The sequence below is a fragment of the Glandiceps talaboti genome, chromosome 14 (assembly GCF_964340395.1).
Source record: "Glandiceps talaboti chromosome 14, keGlaTala1.1, whole genome shotgun sequence".
Classification (NCBI taxonomy): domain Eukaryota; kingdom Metazoa; phylum Hemichordata; class Enteropneusta; family Spengelidae; genus Glandiceps; species Glandiceps talaboti.
Genome location: NC_135562.1, coordinates 17349691 through 17371137, shown reverse-complemented (window position 1 = coordinate 17371137; position 21447 = coordinate 17349691). Strand labels below are relative to the sequence as shown.

At 38.5% G+C, this 21447-nt stretch overlaps 1 protein-coding gene across 1 annotated transcript; it reads left to right on the top strand.

The window, feature by feature from the left end:
* Positions 1-633: 633 nt before the first annotated feature.
* LOC144445651 (putative DMBT1-like protein) lies at positions 634-14461 on the top strand. Its single transcript, XM_078135277.1, has 6 exons — positions 634-727; positions 8126-8447; positions 10056-10206; positions 10578-10748; positions 11657-11709; positions 13905-14461. The coding sequence occupies exons 1-5, from the start codon at positions 638-640 to the stop codon at positions 11661-11663; spliced, it is 741 nt and encodes a 246-aa protein (XP_077991403.1). The 5' UTR covers positions 634-637; the 3' UTR covers positions 11664-11709; positions 13905-14461.
* Positions 14462-21447: the final 6986 nt, after the last annotated feature.

Sequence of the window (21447 nt, the reverse complement as noted above, 5' to 3'; positions counted from 1 at the left end):
GTAATGGATGCAGCTTCTTTTTCTACTCATAAAGTGTATTGAAACTACTAGTATTCAACTTTTCAATACAACATGTAACATGCATAGCAGTCGATCAGTGAATTTATGAAATTTGATTCAACAATGTAAAAATGTCCATGTTTATGCAGGGTTTGTAGACAAAAGCTCAAAAACCGAATACTGGGGGTAGAACACTACTAGAATGAATACGAGAATGGACAGGTCATTTTGTACATTGCAGACAGGTATACATGATGTGCATACATTATTGTATACATTATGACAGGTTATTGTATACATTATAGAGGAGTCTAGGGGAAACTGAACATTATGTGCTAAAATTCAAAAGAACGATGGCAGGATGATAGAGCTCTGCTGAATATTTATATTGTCTATACTAGTATTTCCTTTGTGATTATGCTTAGGAACTAAAGTGTTTTTCTCTCTTAAAATACATTTTTTTTTTCATTCTGGGACTGAACAAGTACCAGGGGAAAATAACGCCTTTTCATAGAAACTCGTTTATTAGTACAATGCGCTTAGCGAGATGTCCTGGTGAATAATTTTAAAGAAAGCAAACTAAATATAAATACCTCATCAAGTCACGATAGCCTTAGAACCACTTGGTAGACAGACGATGTCCATCACAAGCTCTAGAAGCATAGGAGAGATGAAGAACTTTGGCGCTATTCTGTGTTTGGTGTTGCTGCATTACTCCACCTATACGGTATGTCAATCCTTACTTATTTTGTTTATTGGAAAATTAATTACTTTGTTTTCAGGTATAATGCCAGCTTCATATTTCTTATCATGCATGCAGATAAGTTGGTTCAATACATACGGCTATGTATATAGCTTACTATTCATCAAAATTAACAACATTGTGACGCTATAGAAACTTTGTTGTTAATAATCAAACTTAATTGTATCTGACCTTGAACGGTTTCTTTTTTTATTTCATATTGTCTGCGTCATACTGTTGTGAAATAAATGAAAGTCATCAGAATTCTTCTTCAAGGAACGTATGTTTAGATGTAAAAGATGATATTTAGTAGATAAAAACGATTAATATCTTCTACAGAGTATGATTGACAAGTTAACTTATAAGTATCCTCTGTATTTTCAAAGAAAGTTGACATTGTGCAATGAGATTAGCCTGAAACACTGAGTAACTACATACAGAGTACCATTAGATGATATTCTGCAAATCATCGACAGACCTCATACAGAGATGTTGTTGTCCTTTTTCTTTCCTGACATAAATATTACCATTGTGTGTCCAGGCAAATATCCACCCTACTTGCTTGCGCTTTCTGTTCTCTGGGATACCGTGAATTCCTAAATTGTTACGCCTTGTGTACTGTTGTAAGTCCTGCATTTCTCGCTCGGTCGTCGATAATTTGTCTTGCGTCATTGACAGCTGTTGTTTTAGTTCTTTGTTTTCGCTCTCGACCTTCGCTATTTGTTCTCGGTATTCTTCAAAAAAAAGAATTCAGGTACTGTCCAGAGTTCTGTAGAGTGTCAATTTTACCTTGAAGTATGCCTATGCTGTCGACTTTCTTTGAAAGGGTATCGATAGTCATAAGAATACTGGTAAACTTGGTGTCGACTGTTGCATCATCATTACCCACAGCCATGTTGACACTTGGTGTTGAGTTCGAAGTCGGGAATCTTTTTGCATTGCAGTCTTTGCAGAGGTCTAAATCCCCATTACATAGACGAACTCCACGTCGTGTTCCACAGTCGTTACACTTCATGCTTGCTACTAGAAGAAAACTTTATCGGCAAATTTTGCCCCGTAAAAGGTATTTTTCTCAGAGGCGAAAGAACAGTACACGTATCCTCATTCCGTCGTAATCAACAATTGCCATGACCACAGTTTTGCCTTACAGTGGTCTTCAAAATACCGTTCATCTTATCTGTTTGATACAACCACACAGAAACCAGTAAGAAACTGTACATGCTACACTTTAATAGCAACATATTATTGTCTTTGCTACATTGTGTATAAATGAAATAAACCGTTCAAATGAATGTCACAGAGGCAGACATGCGGGCGCCATTGTTTTGACGTCTATGGCGTAGAATGCATGCCAATATTCGAAAATGCAATACTGAAATGACTATATGCAAATCCAATACTGCAATGACTACATGCGATAATGCAATGACTACATGCAATACTGCAATGACTACATGCAATGACTACATATGCAATTGATTATATGTGATGACTACATGCAATGACTATATGCGATATGACTACATGAGATGACTACATGCATATGACTACATGAGATGACTACATGCGATATGACTACTTGAGATGACTACATGCGATGACTACATGTGATATGACTACATGAGATGACTGTGATAGAATATGGTTAAACTACTCGTGGACACTGTATTAACATCATATAGATGGACACTAGTATATATCTATCGGACGTTATAACAATATCTGTCATTACCAAGTTGTACCTAAATGGACAGCGCCCTCCTGCATGCATTATTTGTCATTCTATGACGTATCGTTGTTATTGTACTTTCTACCTAGTTCAGCCATGTTGTTATTAAAGCAAGTTCGTTACTTCTGTAATCATTGTGTCTGTCGCATATCACATGGTGTCAGAAGTGACTAGTCCGTTAGCGACAAGGAACGTCAAGGAACCCACAACAGGAAACGTTAACAGAACGTCCTAAAACGGGTGTATGCACAGAGTTAGCCGTCTTTCAGCGACGAGAGCTACGACCCAGTGCAGTCACAGTCACAATCACATGGATGGAATTGTGAAGTTCAAAGCAAGCCGACGTCAACTTCCACAGTGAGTTACAGAAAACCCCAAGACACCAACAGTAACAAGTCGATCCACGGCGATCACAAACTAACACAGTCTACTGGTAAGCAGTATTTAGAGTTCCGTTTGCTAGAATACAAACAGTCACATTTCCACAGTGAATCTTAGAACCGGAAGTTCGCCATTTCAAGCAAAAGTCGTCGCGTCAAGGCAGTACATCATATACTTACGATAACCTCGTTCGAGAGCTTTTTTATAAGATGCCTTCAGACTTCAGATTACCAGAACCATTGTCACTTCAAGGCAATATAGCTGAAAACTGGAGATGTTTCAAACAAGATTTCGAAATTTTTCTGCTGGCCCAAGAGGCTGATAAAAAGCCGGATGCAGTAAAAATAGCTAGACTATTGAACACAATAGGCTCTGAGGCACGTCAACGATATAACCAGTTTGCCTGGGGTGATGATGAAGACAAAACTAAATATGAGGTCGTACTCAAGAAATTTGAAACCCATTTCGAAGGCAAGAAGAGAATAGTATTCAACAGATACAAATTCTGGAGTCATCAGTGGAAAGAAGGAGTCGACTTTGTCAACTATTTCACAATGCTACAGAGGCTAGCAGACCAGTGTGAATTCAAAGAGAAAGACAATATGATACGTGACAAGATTGTCTTTTCCATGACCGACAAAGAATTGAAGGAGAAGCTCCTGGAAATTGACGACTTATCTCTAGAAAGTGTACACGACAAGTGCATCGCAGCAGAGACAACAAGGAAAGAAGTAAAGCAAATGGCTACTGGGACAACTGATGAAAGAAACATAGAAGCCTTTACCAGACGCAGACAAAAGACAACACCCAAATATCGACAAGAAAGGATGACCCAAGCTGACAAGGGAAAGGAAACCTGTGGTAACTGTGGCAATACACATGCGCCAAGAAGATGTCCTGCATATGGCAAAGAATGCCATAAATGTCACAAAAAGAACCATTTTGCCAAATTATGCAGAAGTTCTACACCACGTAAAACAGTACACGCCACTCAACACATATCCTCAAGTCAGGAAAGCCTATTTGAAATGGGAGGTGTACTCATGGTTGGCCATATAAACAAGACCAAACATGCCTGGATGGAACCAGTCCAAGTTGCAGAGACACAGTTAAACTTCAAGGTAGACACAGGTGCAGAAGCTAATCTGATTTCACTTGATACATGGAGGAAAATGTCAGCGACACCACGCTTGACCAAATCTGGTGTAATACTACAAACACTAGATGGTGGTAATCTTGACCAGGTAGGCAGAGCAAGGGTCACCTTCAAAGCAAAGAAGACACAAACCATAGCTGAAGTCTTCGTCACAAAGCAAATGAACTGCCCAATATTAGGTCTAAATACAGCCATTGACCTAGGACTCATCAAGAGAGGTGAAAACTCCAGTGCTTACGTCTGTACACTCAGCAAGTCAGAATATAAAGGTGCCACTGAGGAACAGATCAAACATGACTACGCATCAGTATTCGATGGCAAACTTGGCAAGTATCCTGGACAGTACAAGATAACTTTGTCAGAGGATGCCCAGCCAAAGATAAACCCACCAAGACGAATACCACATAAAATCAGAGACGAGCTGAAAAAAAAGCTTGCAGAAATGAAAGAACAAGATGTCATTGAAGAAGTAGAGCACCCTACTGATTGGGTCAACAGTATGGTATGCACCGAGAAAAAGGATGGCAGCCTACGACTATGCCTTGACCCTAGAGGGCTGAACAAATACATAAAGCGTGAACACTACATGATACCAACCTTCCAAGAAGTTGTTGCAAAGCTTGGCAAGCCAAAGCTATTCACGATAATTGACCAATCCTCAGCTTTCTGGCAGGTAGAGCTTGATGAGAAATCATGTGACCTTACCACATTTCAAACCCCATTTGGAAGATTCCGTTTCAAGAGGATGCCCTTTGGTATCTCCAGTGCTAGTGAGGTACTACAGAAGAAGGGATTCCAGATGTTTGGTGACATAGAGAACGTTCACATTATAGCAGATGATATGCTAATAGCATCAGAGACAGAAGAACAACATGATGTCGCACTCTACAAAGTTCTAGAGAGAGCTAAAGAAACGGGCATCAAATTCAATGTAAAGAAGTTACAGTTTAAGAAGACTGAAGTGGTATATCATGGTGTGAAGATCTCTGCAAATGGTATAGAACCTGACAGAAGCAAGATAGAAGCCATAGAAAACATGCCAGACCCAGTAAACAAGAAAGGGTTGCAGCGATTCCTGGGTATGATAAACTTCTTATCACCGTTTATCCCAAACAAGGCCCAGCTGACTGAACCTTTGAGACAACTTGTCAAGGATGGAATACCATGGTTTTGGGGCAGACCACAAAAGGATGCAATGATGAAAATCAAGAAGGTCCTTAGCTCCAAAGTAGTTCTCAAGTTCTATGATGAGAACAAACCCTTAACAATACAAGCAGACGCTAGCCAGTGTGGTTTGGGAGCCTGTCTTCTTCAAGATGATCAGCCAGTCTCATACACATCTAGACCTCTAACTGAGACAGAACAGAGATATGCGCAGATCGAGAAGGAGCTCTTAGCTATTGTGTTTGCAGCACAGAGGTTCCACCACTACATCTATGGCACAGACGTCACCGTACACTCAGATCACAAGCCACTGGAATCAATCCAGAAGAAAGACTTACACAAGGTATCTCCAAGATTGCAACTTATGCTCCTCAAATTATTGAGATACAAGCTAAACATAGTGTACAAGCCAGGTAACCAGATGCATATCGCCGACGCACTCAGCAGAGCTTATGTCGATGGCAAGCCAGAACCAGATGGATCCAAAGACATATTTGTACACTCAGTGATGACATACTATCCTGCCTCTACAAAGAAAATGGATGAATACAAGTCTTCAACCATGCAAGATGAAACATCACAACTCATCAAGAAGTATCTCATCAATGGATGGCCACCCATATATCGTTTACCACCAGAGTTACATCCATACTATAACCTAAGAGATGAAATCTATCAAGAGGATGACCTACTGTTTCTGTCGAACCGTCTAATCATCCCAAAGACAGAACGACCCTTCGCACTTGAAAAGTTACATGCAGGTCACCAAGGGATCGAGAAAACAAAGAGTTTCGCTAGAGACATCCTGTATTGGCCTGGGATGAGCAAAGACATTGACAACATTGTGTTAAACTGCAAAGTTTGCCAAAAGTTTCGACACAACAACAGGAAAGAACCAATCAAACAACATGAGATCCCAGATGACCCTTGGCAGAAGTTGGGAGCCGATATCTTCACATTTGGCGGCCGAGATTATGTCATCTTGGTAGACTACTATTCGAAGTATCCAGAACTAGCAAGGCTACACAGGAAGACTGCAAGTTCCGTCATTCAAGCTATGAAAATCATCTTCGCTCGTCATGGAATTCCTGAAACAGTAATTGCTGACAACATGCCGTTTGGTGCAGTGGAATTTAGAGAGTTTGCGGAAAGGTGGAATTTCCAGCTCTGTACATCAAGCCCAAGATATCCACAGAGCAATGGAGAAGCAGAGAAGTATGTTGGTATAGTAAAGATGATGCTACGGAAATGCAAGGAAGATAACACTGATCCTAACCTAGCATTACTACGCTACAGAAACACTCCTATAACTGGCATGAGATACAGCCCTGCACAGATGCTGTTTAGTAGGAGACTCAGAGATGATATTCCTATGAAGCAGACACTGCTTAGTCCAAACCTAGCAGCTGACAGTAAACAACAGCTGATAAGCAGACAAGAACAACAAGCAAAGTTTTACAACAGGGGTGTGAGAGATAGACCCAGTTTTGAGAAGGGAGAATCAGTGAGAGTGAAACTTGATCCACACAGCAGAGAGTGGATCCCCGCAATAGTAGAAGAGAAGTATTCCGCTCCAAGAAGCTACGTTGTCACAACAAGTCAGGGACGAACTTTGCGTCGCAACAAGCACATGATGAACAAAACAGCAGAGAAAGTCACCATCAATCCACCATATCCAGACATCAAAGCTGCTGACGCAAAGCCTCCAGACACTACTGTGAAACAACCAGAACAACTACCACAAGCAACCGCCTCACCTCAGTCACAGCAAAGTGGAGGACGAAGAACATCCCAGAGGACCGTCAAGCCGCCAGTATGGCAGAAAGACTACGTGGTAACTACAAGTTGTGTCAAGAGGAAGCCAACTGGAAAGGGGGGTGTGATAGAATATGGTTAAACTACTCGTGGACACTGTATTAACATCATATAGATGGACACTAGTATATATCTATCGGACGTTATAACAATATCTGTCATTACCAAGTTGTACCTAAATGGACAGCGCCCTCCTGCATGCATTATTTGTCATTCTATGACGTATCGTTGTTATTGTACTTTCTACCTAGTTCAGCCATGTTATTATTAAAGCAAGTTCGTTACTTCTGTAATCATTGTGTCTGTCGCATATCACAATGACTACATGCAATATGACTACATGAGATGACTACATGTGATGACTACATGCGATATGACTACATGAGATGACTACATGCGATATGACTACATGACATGACTACATGAGATTACTACATGCGATATGACTACATGTCATATTGCATATAGTCATCTCATGTAGTCATATCGCATGTAGTCATCTCATGTAGTCATATCGCATATAGTCATTGCATGTAGTCATCTCATGTAGTCATTGCATATGTAGTCATCGCATGTAGTCATTGCAGTATTGCATGTAGTCATCGCAGTATTGCATGTAGTCATCGCATTATCGCATGTAGTCATTGCATTATTGCATATAGTCATTGCAGTATTGCATTTTCGAATATTGGCAGGCATTCTACGCCATAGACGTCTGCATTTGATGTCTGCATGATGATACGTCATTTCATTTCATGCAGACAAAATGGCTGTTGTAAATACAGGCTTCTCAACAATATTATGTCTGAAAAAGTCGTGAGGTTTGACTATGTTGTAGAAGCTTGTTACCAATTATTAGCTTATTACTATAACATCTGATCGCGATCGGTTATAATATTGTATTACATAATGTTACTGAATATAAAAAATACACACCAGCGTGGTTTATTTGGTGAAAATATTGTTTTGATAAAAATGACTTACATTGTGTTGGTTATCTGAGATAAAGCCAAATATTTCTGGTATTGAGAGTGCTGTGACTGTAGTCTTAAATAGCTTACCTCCTAACTAAGCAGAATGTTAAACTATATATTCAAAGATAATAATTTGCGTTTTATCTTTTATTCATGTTTTGTAGTGTGGTGCCTCTATCCGAAAGGCAAGATATGCAACTGACAATCCAATGGATTTGGGAGATGTGTCAACATGGTCTCCTCAACGGTGGTATCATTCAGACAGCGTGGCATCGTCGTACGATTCGTGGTGGGCTAATACAACAGACTATTATTGGTCATGGCCGGTTGAAATGGTAACTGTGCCTTCATCAGTGTTATGGGGTGATATGTTACCAGAATTTACGTCTCCGTTGGATATTCTGCCAGGCTTTATCTCATCGTGGTTGGACAGTACACAAGGTTTCTTGTTGTGGTGGGGGAAGGCACCACAGGACAGGCATCATGGTAAGTTAGTAATTGTTTTTATCTTATCTGATTATCGCTCCCTACGTTCTACAAACAGGAATCTGCTCACAACAACAAATGGCAGACATATGATCAACCACGGATGTCGTCCATTATCACATGTTGCTCCCAAACTATGGAACTCACAATTGACAATTGTTAAGCCTCCAGGATGTATTGAATCAAAAACAAACTTAACACTCAATCGTGCATGCATCAGCCACTGTACACTTTATGTGTTGAATAACATTCTGAAGCGTTATATGGTAAAGATTAATAACTTTGACAATGGTTATAGAATAAATATGTATATTAAATTGTATGACCTGTGACGCAAAACTAAGATAACACCGAATTATTAAAACGTTTATTAATATAAAATGGATATATTAAACTTTTCAACCATAGATACCATAGCAAATTAATTTTGTTATCATGTAAATGTGGGACAAAGTATATGGGAACTGAAATTTGAAATGATTTCAAATTAATTACCCGATATCATTCTAATGCAAATGATTCATTAATATACATGGCATAGTTTCCCAAATGTAATCAGTCAAGGTGATTTTTGTAATGGTAACGCGTGTTGCCTTTCATTAGAATTAATGCTGTACTTTATTGAGTCATCATGTCCGTATGCATGCATGCATGTATTGAATTGAATTGAATTGAATTGAATTGAATTGAATTGAATTTGAATTATCTGTATATGTCTTGCTGTCACATACATGGATACATAAGAACATACATCCACCCATCCATCCATTCATACCTACCTACATACATACATACATACATACATACATACATACATACATACATCTATTCTTCCATACATCCATCCATCCATCCATCCATGCATGCATGCTTACATACATACATACATACATACATACATACATACATACATACATACATACATACATACATACATACAGACATGTAGACAGACATGTATACAGACAGACAGACAGACAGATTAAACTATAACCATGTCATATTTTCAGATTATTTTAGATTAATGTGTTTTGACTTTTCAGTTGGTATGCTTAATTATAAGTGTTTTTATTGTAATGTGATATGTTGTTTTTATGTTAGGCGTTTATTTTTGTCTGTTTTCCATTTCGAGTGCATTTTAGTTTGTGCATGTTGTGGTGTCTGTTTTGTACAATTTTACTGTCGGAGCATGTAAATGGGATTCGTCCCATAGGTCATCCTTGGAAATAAAAGACTGTACATACCCATTGAGATACTGTCACCTTTGTCGATTCACACACAATGTTGTACTTTCGTCTTTACTTCGAATGCTGTAGTGAATGTTTAGCTAACTAATATCAAATATTGGTCCTACAGGGAGGCAGGCACGCACAGACACACACACACACATACACAGAAAGAAAGAAAAAGAAAGAAAGAAAGAAAGACAGACAGACAGACAGACAGACAGACAGACAGACAGACAGACAGACAGACAGACAGACAGACAGACAGACAGACAGGCAGACAGACAGACAGACAGAAAAGAAGGGACATACAAAACGCTTCGATTGCCTCCCTATCAGCAGCTTTATTTATATATGACATTCTGATCTTTTTTGTATGCAGAGCCTTTTGACGGCGATGTCCGATTAGTAAATGGGTATTCTGAAAACATGGGACGCGTGGAAATCTACCATGATGGTGAATGGGGAACAGTCTGTGATGATGAATTTGATGTCAATGAGGCAGAAGTGATTTGTAGGCAGCTTGGATATAGGCAAGTATTTTGTGTGCAGTGCTAGCTTTGAGCACAGCACAATTTCAGAGATAACAAAGCCATTGCATGTTAATAGCACAAGGTAATATATTCAAATGAACAATCTATTCTCCGAGGAAACACATCGCAATGCCATGATGTATTTCAGTGGCTGAAAGGCAGGGATCCAAGTTATTGAACTCATAAATGTAAACGTGTGAAAGGAACAAGCTATTTGGCATCATCAGTCACCACAATGATTGAAAACGGATAACCGTCAAAGTGTCGAAGCTTCTTACCCCATTCATGTCGTTAACTGGCACAGTTTTTCTTGTATGGACTTTTGGACTTATACTGCTATTGAATTCATTCAACTTCTATTCTTTCCATAGTCATTATGCGTCTGCACATGGCAATGCACTCTATGGCGAGGGTAGTGGGACAATTTGGCTTGATAACCTTAGATGTAATGGATACGAGAGTAGTCTTAGTGACTGTAGACATCTAGGATGGGGTAATCATAATTGCGGCCATGTAGAAGATGCAGGTGTAACCTGTATTGGGTAAGATGTCACTAACTTTACTTACTGACTGACTGACTGACTGACTGACTGACTGACTGATCGACCAATCAACCCACCACTTCATTCATTCATTCATTCATTCACCCACCCACCCATCCATCCATCCAACCAACCAACTCTGCTAACTTTAAAAGCAACTACAGGTCAGCGTATCCGAGGTGTGCATCTGATTCATCACCGATCAGAGGAAATGATTCATAATGTGACGGCTTTTTCGGCAACAGACAGACAGACAGACATACAGACAGACAGACAGACAGATAGATAGACAGATATATAGATAGATAGATAGATAGATAGATAGATAGAGACGAGTCTCACTACAATATTAAATAGAGGGACACCCGCAGCATTATATTGGGTATTTGCGCATGGGTATCAGATAGTAATTTGGATATGATGACATTCCGATTTGCAGGCACAAACATCCATATTTGGGAGTGTAATATTCCTCTTACATGTCGAGTGAAGAAAGCCTAGTATGCATTCTGGTTTTCGTGATTTTGGCTTTTATCTGCAGAGACTGCCAAGATAATATGAAATCATCTTGTACAATTGCTAGTTTTTTCGTATATTGCGCATGGGCCATGCGCAATGCAAGCTTAATCTGTCCGGCGAATATCCCGGATTTTCGTAATCTGAAACTGTCAAGATTAATGTGTTTACATTGAAGCATGCAATACGACACACCAATGTGTGAAGCACAAGGTCCATGTTATGTAGCCTTCTATGTAGTTCCCCATACATGTAATTTGAAAAAGAAGTGTTGGTGTTTGTTTAGTTTCTGGTAAAGTCGGCTTACATGGTCCGTAGAGTTAGGTTACATTGTATATATATGTATCCTTGGTCTCAACTTTTCCAAAAGTTCTTTGTATGTTTTCTTACAGGACGTAAAAAGACAGATGAAATACAAGACTGCAGTGGATTTAACAACAAAGATGTGAGTACAAAGTAATCGACTCGACAATACACAATTGCATATATTTTGTTTATAGAGTTTCAATTTATACCCGTCTTACTTTAAGTTTAATAGTGCTAAGGAACAACAGGTGATAGGAGCTATGGATTTTTATCGAATCTATATTTGAAATCCACACAATCTAAAAACCCCAAAAAACCATAATGACCTTGTAGTCTGTTGGCAGGTTAAGTGAACTGTTACATTTTTTCATAGAATATTGAATAAAAAAGTCATGTTTTCATCCCCAAACACAACTGTGTTGGGTGAAAACGCAAACAAAATAACAATAAAAAGATAACATAATAACCTTTCTGAAAAGATATTGTTTTAGATAGTTGTAAACATTATTTAATGAGAAACATTCATTTCAAAACATGTCATTGTTTACCTGTCAGGAACCTGTACCTTGAATCTTTATAAATTATAACTACCATATATGAAGAAATTTAGTAATAGTAATATGTACATTTTGATTTTCATTGAAGAGAGAAAAACAACTCTATTCTCTTTTTTAAAAAAAATATACATCAAGGACGTCGAAAAGAACACAATTAACATACGAAGAGGGTTAGTGCTAAAACGGCCTAACGCGGGAATTTATAATGTTGCTCTTCACTTTTGTCATTTTTAATTTTAATTTTTGTGAGTGTTACTCTTCACTTTTGACATTTTTAATTTTAATTTTTGTGAGTTCTGATCTTACGAAGGCCAACCTTTATTTTGAAAGATAGCTACGCTAAAAAAAGAACGTGATTGAAAGGTTGACTTTGTTAAACTTAGTGAAACAAATGTTAGTTTTTTGACGTTTTCAATAAATGACATATTAAAAAAAACGATGACATTTTCCGAATTTTCAATTTCTTCTCCGCTCTGACCAAAATGCTTCCTGGGTAAAGACAGATAATAGGAACAAATAATGAATTAAATTTGACCCTGGGTCATAATAGTCAAGCGCCGAAATAAGTTTTTGACCTTTTCTTCAAAATAACATTTTCATTGTTCGGCACTATACCCTCTATATGCTAATTACGGTAATCAACTCAGCATTTGGTTTTGGATACCATTTAGAATCTGGATCTGGATCTGGATAAGTACTGCATAACACTACATGTAGCGTCAAGCATGCAGGAAATGGTGTTCGCATGAATAATTAGCTATTCTTGCTGGTTGATGTGCTCGATGATGGCTCTTTCGGATCTTCTATGGTAGTTGTTGATATGGTATCGTGTTCCAGTCTTTTACGGTTTGTGGGAAAAAGCTGAATTTGAAACAGTCTTGGTGGGCTGGTATAATTTGATAACAGTTGCTGTTTTGGTGTCGTGACTGACGCCGGATCGGCTGAAGGATATCATTTACCGGCAGGGATAGGAGGCCTTGTCTAGCTCTGTGTAGAGTACTCATCAGTCTGTTTACAGTTCTTCTGTCTTTAAGTGTGCTCCAGTGTAAATCCTTGATGATTTCCGATACACTACTTGATCTGGAGTAATCATTTACAAAAAATCTCGCCACTCTGTGTTATATGTTCTCCACTTTATTGATAATATCTTTGGTATAAGGGTTAGGTTATAGACGGCAAACGAATACTCTAATAATGACATGTACGTTTCAAACACTCTTCCGGATCTAGATAAAGCCATGTATTTTATTGTATGATATGATGAACTGGAATTTTTTCTATAGTAGGGTAGATCCGAGTATGAAAGATATCATTCTAAATGATGTCCAAAACCAAAATAGCTGGGTCATAATCACAACATACAGCGCCGGCAAGATAAACGTGGCCTTTATTATTTAATTAGGCACAAGCAAATTTTATTACAGTATCTACATTACCAAACAAAGAAACCCCAGACAGCAAAATACATATTTTTCATTAACTTAGTGAATTAGATCCAATGTAACAAACAGTTATCATTAGGGTAAACGTGGTACACATTTTTGAAAATATAATATTTGTATGTGTCTATAGACGAAACGAATGCAACGCCCAACTTGCCGATGCTGATGTATACTAATGTCAGTGCATCAATTTGTGTATTTCTGAACATATATTGTTTTAGATAGTTATAATATGTTCTATACGACGCCTTTGATGTAAAAGTAATGAAAATAAAGTATCGGATACAGAGAATATGACAGCAAACTAATTGATCTCTTTATCATTTATCACACAGATCCTGGTATTAAGACATGCATGGAAACGCTTCATTATTTCTTATTAGTCCTTTAATTATTCAAACTGTCTACTATTTATGAAAGGAATTTATTTTTTCTTAGCTACTCAAAATTTATCGCAAACGTAGGTAAGAAAGGGATTGTTACCGCATGATCACGCAGCAGAATTGGTTGCAAGTTAGCTAACTTAAAGTGTTGTCACCTGTTTTGATCTTGTTTAGGTCCTCTCAACACAAGCTTAGCAAAAATTTAACTACTAGCGGTTCATATTAAAATCAAACGATTGCGTACCATATTACACGTAGTAGCGACGCAACATTCTTCCAAAGTCATGATTACATCACCTACAAAATGTTTGTATTTGCGATTGGCTCGACCCCGTCTCTCGGGCCGATCACTTGATATTCCAATAAGTGGTGACGCTGCTGACGTCATCTGACCCAACAGGTAGATTTAAAATCCAATAGGATGTAACATCCTGTTTTCTGAATGTTAAATTCGTTTTTGCTGAGTGAGTGTTGTAGATGATGCTTTTGATGTAGTTTGCTCTGTAACTGTAGCAGTACTGTAGTAATAAACCTTATTGCAACATAACCACTATCGTTTAGATGTTTCTTTACACCAGGTGATTGCATTTTTCTGCGCTGAAATGAAACCAACGTTGTATATATGGTCTATGTATGTATGTATGCATGTATGTGTGTGTGTGTGTGTGTGTATGTATGTATGTATGTATGTATGTATGTATGTATGTATGTATGTATGTATGTATGTGTGTGTGTATGTATGTGTGTATGTATGTATGTGTGTGTATGTATGTATGTATGTATGTATGTATGTATGTATGTGTGTGTATGTATGTATGTATGTATGTAGGTATGTATGTGTGAATGTATGTATGTATGTATGTATGTATGTATGTATGTGTGTGAATGTGTTACGAGTCACAAATCTAAAATATATCCATTTAGGACATTTTGGTAAATTTTCTATATGAACTCTAAATTGAAGTCAAAAAGCATTTAAACTTTGAACATACAGTGACATTCCGTTGCGTAACAACATAGGTCTTTGACATCTCTACATGGGGTGTTTCTGAATTGTTTGTACCAGGTACGATTGAACTGTCAACAAGTTTTATTATGACATGACTATTTTATGGTCTTTGAGATATGAACTTGTATTACTAATCTAGGGAAGGTGATTGGATATTAGATCTCGGATGATGTCTTTCATCATAAGACTTAAGAATACGTCATACTCTAAGAATAGAGATTTTGTGTAAACTTGGAAATGTATTTAAGTTGGGTTTTTAGCCCATCTCGAGAGGAGAGGCGGAGACGGAGAGTGGTCATGTAATAAAATCAACCAAGTGGTTAGCTTGGCGTTCGTTGAACCAGATACGTATGTTTCGTTGTGAGTTCTACTCAACACAATCCAAGTCGGTACGGTACCTCGTAGAAGAGATGGTTTGAGAAGAAACTAGTTGGTCGGCTAATTCAACGTTATAGTCTTTAATGAAATAGACTGACGATTGGAACAGCAGTGCGAGTGAGTACTTCCCCGTTTGAACGTTAAATATCGATAAACTGCACAGTAAGCCGATCAACAGCGTTTCAATGGTGGAGAATCCGGGCATTGGCCATGTATCTGGTTCTAGAACTGACATTGTATTCTCCGAAACTAATGAACTCCGAAATGGACGAGTAAAAGTAATGCACTGTAACAGTTGTATGATTGAACTTGATGGACCGCACCCAGTATGTTCATTTGCCGTAACTATATGAACACTGATGTATTAATGATTAACGCATTTTCAACTTACAACACATAATGGGACTTGACCTATTGCCGCCCAAATTTACAGGCGATGAAATAGTGAAGAAATGGCTTTGTAAATTCGATGCTTTTATTAGTTTGAAAGGATACAACGATGACCAAAGTTTGCATACCTTCACTCTATTGCTAACTGGAGAGGCCGAACGATGGTTTGTATCATTACCAGAAAACGTTGCAGTCAACTGGGCTTACGTGCGACGGGCTTTCATAGGGCGTTTTCAAGATGGGGGTCCAAGATGGAAGGTGGACCAAGACTTGCAGAGAATCAAACAAAGTGACGATGAGAATATTGAAGAATATGCGTCTCGTGTAAGGGACATATTGTGTCGTTATGGTAGAGATATTAATGGCGAGGAAATCTTGAGTATTTTTTTGCAGGGGATGAGCCGTTCGTTATTTGGACCTGTTGTTCTGAAAGAGCCAACGACCTTCAGAGAAGCAGTGAATTTTGCACGTTTAGCAGAAATGGTACAGGATTTGGATGGTCAAGGGAAAATGGGAGTGGAAAAGTCAACATCGGATCCAGGGGCCAGCGACCGTGACATCCTTCAGCAAACATGTGACTCTCTTACTGACGCACTCAACTTGAATACCCGTCTACATGAACAGCTTATTTCGAAGATGACATCACAAGACGAGCCAAACAGGGACGATCAACATTTCACAAGTCATGCGGTAAGACAGAACACTTTCACATCTGATCCATACTCTCGAGAACTTAAGACTAATAGACATGGACCAACTTATGGAGGTCAACAGATCAGATCAGGTGAACCAGTATGTCGATTATGTAACAAGCCAGGACACACTAGCCCTTCATGTGTAATGCACAGTGATCGTCAGTTAAATAATAATACATGTAATGCTAACTTGTCTATTAATACACCTACGCTTAGCAGTATTAGTACAGATAAGATGCATAATAGCAATTTGATTAATGTTAGGATTTATGGTAAGAATGTTAGTGCTTTGGTCGATACAGGTTCTTCAGTTACAGTAGTTACGAGTAAATTATTGAAGGAAATACCAGAACTTAGACGTGTACAAATAGTAAAGTCTTCTCATGATTATATAACAGTAGCTTCAGGTGGTAGGTTACCAGTTCGAGGTTTAATTAATATTCCGGCTATTATAAATAATCGTAGTGTCCTTATGCCAGCTCACCTTGTAGACAATCTTAATAAGCCACTAATCATAGGTGTCGATTTCATGAAAATGCATAGAGCGATTATAGATATGGCCAAGAATAAATTGCGTCTTCGTTCGAAGCTATTTATGCGATCAGCTGACAAATATTTAATTCCTGCGAAATCAGAATGTATTATATCTGCACGGCTTCCATCTCACGTTGGTGATGGAATACTTGGCACCACGCCTAATATTAAATCTTTGTGTCACCTTGGCTTAGTAACAGCGCGTGTACTGGCTAAAACTGAGAATGATTTAGTTCCAATTAGAATTGCTAATGCAAGCGACAATGATGTTACTTTGAGGAGGAATACAAGGCTAGGTGTTTTTAAACCACTATCTGATGGTGATCAATTGTATAATATTGACTTGGGCGCTAGTCAGACGTATCCCCCTATTGCTTGTCCTTTAACACGAGAACAGAGAGAATTCTTTTCTGATTTTGACTGGACTGACCATGACTTATCTGACCAACAACTTGAACAATTACAGTCAGTTCTATGGCAGAATAGGGATGCTTTCGTTGATAAATCAGGGACGTTAGGTTATTGTGATGTCATTAAGCATAGAATTGAATTAAATGAGAATGCAAAACCTGTCTCTCGGCCGCCATATCGTGTCTCCCCAGACAAACGCAAAGAAATAAGGTCTCAGTTAGATAATTTACTTGACCAGGGTGTTATTACACCTTCAACTTCACAGTATAGTAGTCCACTGTTATTGGTCAAGAAACCGTCAGGTGCGTATAGACTAGTTATTGATTATAGGGAATTAAATAAACAAACAGTGCCAATCGTATTTCCCTTGCCTGGTTTGCAGGATTGTCTAGACATGATAGGAGATAAGTCTCCTAAATATTTCACTACCCTTGATATGACGTCTGGGTTTTGGCAATTGGCAATAGATGAGAGGGATTCTCACAAAACGGCATTTGTTAGTTTAGATGGGAAATATGAATGGAATACTTTACCTCAGGGTTTACGTAATTCTAGTGCTTTGTTTCAACAGACAATGCAGCATTTATTTCGAGAATTAATTTGGAGCCACCTCGTCGTCTATCTCGATGATCTTGTTGTGTATAGTAATACTTTTGATAATCATCTGCTTCATATAAATAATGTTTTGACACGATTGCGAGAAGCAGGTTTGAAACTAGGTCCAAAGAAGTGCCACTTTGGTAGGAAGAAAATTAAGTTCTTGGGTCATATTCTGACTAAGGATGGTATCTCTGCGGATCCAGCTAAGATTTCAGCTGTTGAGAGTTTTCCAGTCCCTACAAATGTTTCTAAGGTCAAGAGCTTTCTAGGTCTGGCAGGTTTCTATCGCCGTTTTATCAGAGATTTTTCTAAGATTGCCCATCCACTTCATAATTTATTGCATAAGAACAAAGTGTTCAAATGGACAGATGAATGTCAACAGGCATTTGATACCTTGAAACAAAAACTAGTGACAGCTCCATTGTTAGGATTTCCTCAATACAATGATCCGTTCATCCTGTATACCGACGCATCTGCATTTAGTGTAGGGTACGTTTTAGCACAAAAACAGGATAAACTAGAACGACCGATTGCTTATGGTGGTCGATCTCTGAGTTCGCGCGAACGGAAATATTCGACGACAGAACGCGAAGCTATTGCTTTACTACATGGGTTATCGCAGTGCGACCCTTATCTAAGAGGTAATCGTTTTACGATGATTACTGATCATGCTAATTTACCATATTTGTTCAAAATGAAATCACCTAGTGGTAGAATAGCACGTTGGATTATGCGAGTTCAAGAGTATGATTTCGATATTCAACACAGACCGGGCAAAAAGATTCCCCATGCTGACGGGTTATCGCGTAGAGAATATGAACAGATAGGGAGCCAAAATTCTGACTTCAGTAACCCAGATACACCTGCATTTGAGCCTACAATGAGCAATGGCATAAAGGTCGACGACGACAACACTAGAGGGTCAAGTACACATATGGCCAATGTTAATATGGTGAATTTGGATAAGTCAAACAAATCAGATGACTCTGATATTGACATCAGTGAATTATATAACACCTTAGCAACGGTTGCCAGTACAAATAGTGTTGAGACTAGTACTGATAGTCAATCCCAGGGGTCAGTCACAGTAAATGATGATTGTGTACTCAATGATGACTTACATTCCAATACGACAACTGATAGAATTTCGCGCTTACAGCATAGTGACAGTCATTTAGTTCCAATGATTAAGTTCTTAACAAGTGGGGATTTACCAAATGATAAAAAGTTGGCCAAACGTATCGCAAACACACAGGCAAATTATTTGTTGCTCAATGGAATTTTGTATCATTTATGGTCACCGTCGGGAAAGTCTGCTCTAGCTAAGGATTGTATTAGACAATTAGTTATTCCACGGTCACTTCAATTGTATGTAATAAAGCGGATTCACGATGACGTAACAGGAGGTCATCTCGGGACGTCGCGATGTTTATATGCAATTCGGTCACGATATTATTGGGATGGGATGAATAAGGATATCACAGATTATGTAGCATCGTGTGCACGTTGTCATACTAGAAAGAGAGGTCGTCGGTTCAAAGGTCACTTAATTCCACTGAAAGTCACGGGAGTTATGCATAGACTTGGCATGGATTTTTTAGGGCCACTGAAAAAGACAAAAAGTGGGAATGTGCATATTTTAGTTGTGACGGAATATTTGACTAAGTTTGCGTGGGCATTCGCAGTACCTAATACGAAAGCAGAAACTGTTGCTAAAGTATTGTTTCGAGAAATATTTTGCACTTTTGGTTTTCCAAATTCTATTCTCTCAGATCAAGGTTCGTCATTTATGTCACATGTTATGAAAGAAGTTTGTCGCTATTTCGATATTACAAAGAAGCGTTCATCTCCGTATATGCCATCGGTAAATGGGCTGACAGAGCGTTTTAACAGAACTCTGATAGATATGATTTCTATTTACACGAATCGACTGGGTGATGATTGGGACATTTTTCTACCGTCAGTTTTATTCGCATACAGGTCTACGCCACATGACACGACGAAAATGTCACCATTCAGGGCATTGTTTGGGGTCGAGCCTAGACTACCGGTTGATACTGAATTAATACCACAACTTGGTGCGTCACACAACGCGAATTTATTCTTAGAGGAGATGGCTCGGTGCCGCAATTTGGCTGTATCATTAGCGAAAGAGAATATCGAGAAGGCACAAGCAAAGATGAAAAAGAGATATGATAAATCTGCACATGTTGAGAATACATTTAAAGTAGGTGACATAGTGTATCTTCATCATCCGGCTGTGAAGCCCGGTTACGCCAAGAAGTTTCACAAATTCTTCCGCGGACCATATCGCATCAAGGAACAAATTTCACCGGTAAATTTCAAACTGCAACATGTTGAAGGCACAAGACCTTATGGGAAAGTTATTCATGCTAACCGACTCAAGCATGCAAAGTTGAGACCACGACGTCTATTAAGTAATGATGATCAGGAATCAATTGATGAATCTGACAGTGCAACTCAGATACAGAGCGATAATCACTTATCACACCCAGTGAATGATGATAACGGTCGTGACTATCATATGTATTCGGATACAGAAATTTATGATTTATCAGACACGTCCAGTGAAAGTGTGTCTGAATCAACTGATCACTCTATACAGCCAAGAAAAATAGATAAGAAAGTAGCTGTTAGAAAGAGAGCAGAAAGACGTATCGCTCGTAAAATAGCACATAGCACACGTGAAACTCGTAGTAGTTCAGGGAATCGCGACGAAGTCTCAACCCATGAAAGTGCTGATACTTCCGATTCAAACGATACAGTACGTTCAAATCGGACACCTGCGCCACATCCCATTGATTATGATAGTGACAGTTTAGCTGGAGAAAATGAATATGTTGGTGATGACACATATTATCGTATAGAAAAGATTTTACGCGGACGATACAAAAATGGCATTTTAGAATATCTGATAAAATGGGAGGGATACCCTAATTCAGACAATTCATGGATTCCAAGGGATTACTTGAATGAAGTTGCCCTTCAATCTTTACGCGACAATCCAGTTGTCATTACGGGTAAGTCACGCCCAACTTAATAGCAAACCAAAGGTTGTTGCTAGGAACCGCCGAGTTCAAAGATATGGCTCATATTGTCTTCTTTGTCTTAACATTGTTTCTGTTACGATATTTATTGTTTCAACATTGTAGCCCCAGTTGTATCTGTATCTTTATGGCAATGCTTCAGGTGTGCACTGTTTACATAACATTACATTTGTCTTCATATATTAAACTAATGTGTGTTCACCGATTCTTATACACAAAATTGTTGTCATAACTCATAATTGTCAACCTTGTATCCAATCGCATCGTGTACTTACTTTTATCTTTCTTTTCATCCTTGCAGTTGCTTTGATGAATATTCTGTTTGATAGAGTTTACTTAGTATATTTTTGCTGGGGTTCTTTACTATAGTATGTTTGAGTGCACAGTATGATTGAGTGAGTGTTTGTACA

Bases quoted from the DNA above. Each gene is read 5' to 3' on its own strand.
- LOC144445651 (XM_078135277.1), top strand. From the start codon at position 638: ATGTCCATCACAAGCTCTAGAAGCATAGGAGAGATGAAGAACTTTGGC. The intron at 8,448-10,055 runs GTAAGTTAGTAA...TTTTGTATGCAG, and splicing joins ACCACAGGACAGGCATCATG to AGCCTTTTGACGGCGATGTC. The intron at 10,207-10,577 runs GCAAGTATTTTG...TTCTTTCCATAG, and splicing joins TGTAGGCAGCTTGGATATAG to TCATTATGCGTCTGCACATG.